General features: G+C 33.5%; 1 protein-coding gene across 1 annotated transcript; it reads left to right on the forward strand.

Annotated features, from left to right (window-relative positions):
* Positions 1-3,423: 3,423 nt before the first annotated feature.
* LOC104234266 (rho GDP-dissociation inhibitor 1-like) lies at positions 3,424-7,313 on the forward strand. Its single transcript, XM_009787805.2, has 5 exons — positions 3,424-3,865; positions 4,506-4,572; positions 5,904-6,122; positions 6,230-6,354; positions 7,026-7,313. Exons 1-5 carry the CDS (start codon positions 3,647-3,649, stop codon positions 7,101-7,103), a joined length of 708 nt encoding a protein of 235 aa, XP_009786107.1. The 5' UTR covers positions 3,424-3,646; the 3' UTR covers positions 7,104-7,313.
* Positions 7,314-8,026: the final 713 nt, after the last annotated feature.

Here is an 8,026-nt window from a genome sequence, read left to right on the forward strand (position 1 = left end):
TTTTCCAGGCTCATATTATTTTTTATTTTCTTTATTCACCATAATCTGCTTTTATACTTAATTTGGCTCGTTTCTTTTCATTGTTTTATTTTTATTTTTCTTTTTCTTTCCTTTTGTTTATTTTGTTAAGTTCACGTTCCTTTTCTAACTTCGTTGAACATTTTTTTAATTTTTTTTCCATTATTATTTTATATCTTCCAACAACTACTTCTTATACAATGAATATTATTTCATGGAGCTCCATCAAAAAATTCATTTAAGAAAATATTTGCAAGGACCTAGTTGGAAAAAATATTATTTTAAAATGACTTATTTAATTACGATATATTTTTATATTATATTGTATACTATAACAGTATAATATTACTATAACCATGACTTTAACTTTGCACAACAACATATAGATACTTCAACAAATAGCAGTCGAAGTATACTATTATGGTATATTGTATACTATTAGAGCATATATTGCATATTATTATAGTATATCATTACAGTATATTGTATACCTGCTGCAGTATAGCTATATGGTCCTCTAGTATATTGTATACCGTAGTGGTATATTGTTACATAACTGTGTTTTTCTTTAATTATTTCAATATACTATTGTAGAATATTATATACTACAATAGTATACTATTGAAGTATAGCTATATACTCCTACAACATATTGTATACCATAGCAATATATTTTTGGGTAACTGTGTTCTCCAATTTTCAACTGAAAAATTTGATCTCAATCACCTCAAATCAGCTCCAAATGCGATCAAATTTCAGTACGAGCTTCCAGAAGGCATTATAAGCAATATTCAATAACACTCACTTTGAATCAAATAAGAAAATTAATTCAAAAGCTTCAAACCCAACAATGGTGGATATTCAAATACACATAAAAATTCAGACCCGTGAAGCTTACTTGAAGGTACTATAAACAATATTTTATAGCACCCCCATTAAATCAAATAATAAATCCTCATAATAAAATTTCAAATTCAAGAGCTTCAAGTTCAACAATGGTGGATCTTCATACACACACAAAAATCAAATATCGGAAACTTAATATATAACCACCATAACATGAGTTCAGAAATACAAATAAATATACAAAAAGGAATATACCAATATAGATAGAGAATTTTGGAGTGAAACTCATATATACAATAATATGAAAACTTGTCTTTTAAACTTTATATAAAAAATTCTAAGAAAAAAAGAGTAAATGCATGAGTTTATACTGAATTTTCATCATCCACTAAAAAGACTAAGTTATGGGTATTTTTTAAAAAGGGAAAGGAACGTTTGGGGGGTGTGACTTTGCTTGTTTAGAGAAAATGAAAAGGGAAAGGGGATTCGGTAGGCGGGTAAATAGTTTAGACCGTATAGGTAGGAAAAGTAAATCCTTTGGGCTTGGGTATTAAAGGGTAAATAGTTTGAGTTTAATGAGTATAAAGTAAGATTTTGCCTTTTAAGAACTTTATAAATTGTGGTTATTTTTTAAATAGGAGTCCTAAAACGGCTATTTATACAGTTGGGGAGAAATTAAAAAATAGCCAGATTTACAAGTGGTCATTCAAAAATAGCCACAGTTTCAAAAGTAATCGAAATTCAGCCACTTTTCATGTAAAGATAAAGCTGAACGAAAATACTGTTCAAAATCCGGAAAAATACTCCAGTATAATATACTGGTCCAGCATAATATACTGGAACTTTCCGCGTGTTGGAGTTCCAGCATAATATGCTGGAAGTTCATACATAGGTGCACCGATCTCCAGCATATTATGCTGGAATTTTCTGTGTTGAAGCAAACTAGTGTCTATTTTTCAATGACTTTGCAAACTCTAGCTATTTTTAAATGACCAATCCAAAAAATGGCTAGCCCGTGCTATTTTTACGTAAAGTTGCCATGTCAAAGGCCCAGTAACCCCCCCCCCCCCCCCGCCCCGCATTTGTTGAAGTTTTCTGAAAAATGAGTTTACAAACTTATAGTAGTTTTTTGAGTTTTCAAAAGAATTCTATTTGTTTGAGCTGTTTTTTTTGTAAGAAATATTTTTTCAGCTGAAGATTTTCAAACTCCATGCTTCAATTTTTTCAAACGCTCAAAACGTAAGAACTCCCCTCTATTTTGGACCATATATGAGATGAAAAGATTACATAAAATTAAAGCTGAAAAACTATTTTTAGAAGTTAATTGTATGTAGACCTGAATTTCACTTAGAAAATAGTTTATGGCATGTGAATGACAACTATTATTTCACTTGGAAAAACCCTGCAAACCAGCTTTTCAGTATTTCTCTCTAGTTCATATGTTGAAATTCAATATTGACATCAAATACTAATATTAACTCATTCACAAAAGGAATTATAAGAAAAAAGTTTATTTGTTATACACGTAACGTAGGCTTAAGTATTGGTTTTGATCTTGATATATCAGCTTATTGTAATAAATTCAGTTTATAAGTAAGTTTGTATTTAAATTGTGACGTTTTAAAATCTTACTTTTTATCCAAATTGATACTTATTCATTTTATATTATTTTCGGATGGTGTCACCTGCAGATTCTTTCAAAATCCAAATACATGCTACACGGCCTAAAAAGGACAATAAATGGCTTTTACGATGTGATTTTGAAGAAAAAGTTCCTTTGTTGTATTACATATAGTAGTATAATTTTTCCTATAGATTTTTTTTTTTTGGTATTTACATGTAGTATGTTTGGACAAAAATTAATACTAATGGTTAGATGTACTGTGTACACTATATAATGTAATGGTACCAGACCAATAAGGGTTGCAGTGAAGTGGTAAGTACTCCTTCGTCCTTAATTAGAGGTCTCGAATTCGAGCCCTGGTATAGAGTCGTCCTTGTTAGGGAGCACTTTACTCCCAATGTGGGACTTCTCGGCGCAAATCCAGATTTAGTCGGACTCCAATACGGATACCGAACACCAAAAACAAAAAAAAATGTAATGGTACCAGATGCAACAAGACACACTCACTTTATATAATTAAGTTTTAAACATTTAGGCATATGATATGTATTACTATTAGATTTAACTATAATTATCACAAAATTATAGTAGTGTTGTAATATTTTATAATGTTGAACTCACCATTGAATAACCATAATAAAAGATTGTTAAATATGAAGAAGTCAAAGGGGGTTGTGTTGTATCATCCACCAAATCCCATACCCTTGTGACCTTCACGTACCTCTTCTCCTTCTTTCTCTCCATTGTTATATTATTAGTCATTTTAATTTTCACAATTTTCGGATCACCACATTACACTTTCCTTTTCTACACCTCAGCTTTCTAAAACAAACCTCCCAATTCTTTCTCCATATTTCTCTCTTATTTTCTTGTTGTCTTTTTCTTCTTAACACTATTATCCCTTTTTCTTGGTATTTGTTTTCTTGGAATTCTTTTTTTTTTTTTGTTCATTTTCACTCATCCTAAACCATTTTTTTAATGACCCCATTTTCTTGTTTTTTCAAATAAAAGAAGAGATTCTTTTTTTGGAGTCTCTTATTCATGTGGCTTTTCTAGTTCTGTTCTTTTCTTGATATTATATTCTCATCATTTGAACAAGACTAGTAGTAGCCCATTTTTCTCTTTTCTTTGTCAAGAATTGTAATTAAAAGTAGCAACATGGATTCTGATAAGGAGGGTACTAAAGGGGGAACAAAAACTCCAATTGCTGATTCTGATTCTGAGATTGAACATGAGCATGTTGGTGAGAAAAATGTAAGCAGACAAATGAGTGAGAGTTCCCTTTACACTACTGAGGATGAGGAAGAAGATGAAACTAATAATAAGATTGAGTTGGGTCCACAATGCACTCTCAAAGAACAATTTGAAAAGGATAAGGTGCTTTTTTCTGCCTTTTTCCATTTTTTCCCATCTAAAGATTACATTTTTCTAATTTTTTTGGGGATAATTACCTTAGCATAAAAGCAACCACTAATTCTTGCATTAGGGTAGGCTGTTTATATCACAACTCCTAGGGTCGTTTGGTTGGGAAACAATTTATCCACCCTTCCAGGGATTAAAAAAAAAACACTACAATGCTGGGATTTGTTATACCACGATTTTATCTCAACCAAAAGTAGGATAATTAATTATCCTTTATCCCTCGTACCAAACGATTCCTTAGGGTGCAGTCTTCCCTAAATGTGGGATGATTGTATACCGGGCTGCCCTTTTAATTACCTTATTGGGTCGTCCTCCTCCAAATAATAGATGATAAACATATATGTTTTGTCTATCCTTCTTAGACCCACTTGTGAGACTTTACTGAGTCGTTGTTATTGTTGTAAACGTATATGTTTTGTAATTAAGAATAAGTATAAATATACATATAATACACATATTATATACAGTGTATACATTTTGTATATGTTGGTTAGCATCTGTAATTAATTTCGGCCAACGGGGTCAAAAATGAAGAAAAAAAAGGTCCTTTTTTGGTTAATGTGTGGTTATGCTTGTGCAACTTTTGGCATTTTAGGATGATGAGAGTTTGAGAAGGTGGAAAGAGCAGCTTCTTGGAAGTGTGGATATCAATTCTGTTGGAGGTAACCATTCTTTTGTTTCAAGATTTGCTGCATGTCCTTTTGTGGAATTTCCTATAGCCTATGTTGCACGAACTCTCCAAAAATGCTACTACACTCGTGCCGAATCCCAAAATACACACCTTTGTTGGATCCGACACGCATCTGACTGCATTTTTGGAGAGTCCGAGCAAACATAACCCATAACAGAAAAGGGTAATCCACATATAGAAATTAAGGTTACATTTTAAACACAATATCCTGAACTAGCCTTTGAAATCTGAGAATCTCTTGCTTTTCTTGTTTATGCTGTGTATGGCTATTTCTCGTAATAACTGACAGCTTGATATAACATATTGTATGATATGGTTTTTTCATATGTCCAGAAAATAGATTGAAGTTTAAGTTAGATTTATGTGATCCATGGAATGCTAGCTTCTGTAATGGTCCTCTTCTTTTTCCTGCATTTTATCGCGCATAAAGCATGATAAAAATATAACCATTGAGTTTCTCTTGCTTGATTGCATTTTGGAATATGTTTAGTATGAGAACGAAACAGATCTAAATAAAGCGAAATGGTTGCAGTTGATCTGTAGAGCCGACCCAAAATATTTTGATAATGGGGCTTAGTTGATCAATTGATTGATTTGATCGCATTTTGGGCTATCATATTAAACAACAAATTGTGTTGACTTCATATTTTTCCCATTCCTAGTTTGTTCTTCTAGGATTTAAAGCTCTGGATTCAGATCCTTCTTGTGAAATGTCTGCTAGTTTTTTGTTAAGTTTTAAAGTTACGCATTGTCTTCACCTATTCCTATAAGGTATATGTACATGCATAAGAAACTAAAAGGATTTCCTAGATTCTGTTTCATTGGAATATTTATATTTGGACTAATCAGCTGGTAAATGTTTTCGTTAGTACCTTAAGAATATGTTATATTTGAATGAGGACTTCTATTTAGCTGAGGGTCTATCAAAAATAACCTCTGCCCTCCCATGGTAGTGTTAAGGTTGCGTACATCCTACCCTCCCCCGACCCCACTTGTGGGAATCTACTGGGTTTGTTCTTGTTGTTGAATCGACGACTTCCATATTGATAATATACAATGTTATACAATAAGACATATGATTACATTGATAGTTCCCAGAGCATATTGTCTGAGCTTTTCCGTCTGAAAATCACTTTGTAAAAGATTCAACATTGCTCTCATTAGTAATACTCAATTTTCTTCAGTGACACCTGAGAATGTTTCTGTGGCATTTTGAGGTTAATAAAATCTTGATGACCCCTCATGTAAGATGCATTTCGACGGAAAATTCTGACATTTTTTCCCACTGCTTTAAAATTGTAGAATCCCTGGATCCAGACGTGAAGATCTTGAGCCTTGAAATTAAGTCTCCTGGTAGACCTGATATTGTTCTCCCAATCCCCGAGGACGGGAAACCCCACAGCCCATGGTTTACACTGAAGGAAGGGAGCAAATACAGCCTAAAATTCTCATTTCAAGTCAGCAATAATATAGTGACCGGGCTCAAATACACGAACACAGTTTGGAAAACTGGTATCAAAGGTACTATACTTTTGCTGTCTCTATCTCACGTTGAATGTGCCGCTAAAGGCATCTACTTATGATGTATCTGATGAAATGTCTTTCCTTTTTCACAAATCTAATTTCAGTGGACAGCACGAAGCAAATGATCGGGGCCTTTAGTCCTCAGTTGGAGCCTTATACACATGAAATGCCGGAGGATACTACCCCTTCTGGCATGTTTGCAAGAGGATCTTACTCAGCAAGGACAAAGGTGATTATCTTCTGCATTACATGCTCTCGGCATACTCTTTGTCTACTATTTGACTTGGTCCTCTTAATATATATGCTAGACAGTGGCGGAGCTAGGAATTTCAATAAGGGCATCAAAATATAAAAAATAAACAGACGAAGAAAATATAGGGAGTCAACATATAATATATATACATAAAAAAAATAACCTAGCTAAACAGTATAATTTTCCGGCGAAGGGGTGTCAACTGACACCCTTTAGCATAAGGTAGCTCTGCCATTGATGCCAGAACTGAAAATCTTCTGTTATTGTCCATGTCCTTGGTTACTGGACAATCAGGAAATTTATCACTTAATGAATTTGGTGAATGTTATGTTCTTCAGTACTATGGACTGACTGAGACTGCAGTTGTTTGCATGTTGTTCTCTAACTTTAGAGTTTAACTTCTATACACTGGCAATATACGTAAAATTTTACACTGTTATGTTACCTAAATGATAACTACACATAACCATAAAAATCGGGAATCGTAACCTGGAAAATAAGACAGGTTACATGCTCCAACAAGTAAAAATTTTAGTGTATAAAGTTAAATCTCTAACTTTATTCCATATCAGGGTACCAGTTGTTGTTTCCTCTTCATTTTTGTTCTATGCATATTAATTAATTTTTTCCTCTTTTACTTGTTTCAGTTCCTTGATGATGATAACAAGTGCTATTTGGAGATCAACTACACATTTGAAATCAAGAAAGAATGGCAGGCAACATAAATAAAAGAGTTGCTTGAATTGTTTCTCAACCAAAACTATTCTTGTTTTCATTCTTCATCATTTTTGTCCGTCTTGTCCTATGGTTTTTGAGAAGAGGAAAAAAAAAAGAACATTCTGCTGCAATTGATTTATTCAATGATGTGGAGGATTTAACTTAGCAGTTAGGTTCTTACTTATTGAGTATCATTGAATAAAGTTGAGCTTTGTCTATGACTGATTAACAATGAGTTCTCTCTCTCTCTCTCTCTCTTTTCAAGTGGATATTTGTCTTTGGTTTTTTTAATTTAATGTCCAGAAACTGAGCTATCTTGAGAATCCAAGAAAGGGATTCAACTTCAGTCGGAAAGTTATACTGTGTAAAAAAGGGCAGCCCGGTGCACTAAGCTCCCGCTATGCGCTGAGTCCGAGGAAGGGCTGGACCACAAGGGTCTATCGTATGCAGTATTACCTTGCATTTCTGTAAGAGGTTGTTTCCATAGCTCGAACCCGTGACCTCCTGATCACATACTGTAAATCGGATAAAAATTTAATCTTTTTTCATATATTCAATGGTGAACAGAGGTGAATTCTGATATGTTGGGTACTCTAGTATTTGACCAATCGGAGCATTGTCACATACAATTTTCTTAGTAACAAATCCTCATTGCCTTCCCTCCAAATATGTCTCGATTTCACACCTCCGAACTCCAATCCCTTCTCATAAGCTCTCCGATTCGCATGATACCATTGAAATGTGGATCCTGAGGCTCCGTCACTGTGCAACTTCTGTATAAAAACCAGAGAGTCCGTCTCAACTTGAATGAGTCTACAACGTCCATCTCCCCAGAAGCCTGTAGTTTGGCTAAAAACAAATAATCAGAAGAAAACAACGGCGCAAAATACACATCAGGAACTTGCAAAGCCAAAATAACAGGAAAAAAATA

This window comes from Nicotiana sylvestris, chromosome 5 (assembly GCF_000393655.2).
Source record: "Nicotiana sylvestris chromosome 5, ASM39365v2, whole genome shotgun sequence".
NCBI lineage: Eukaryota > Viridiplantae > Streptophyta > Magnoliopsida > Solanales > Solanaceae > Nicotiana > Nicotiana sylvestris.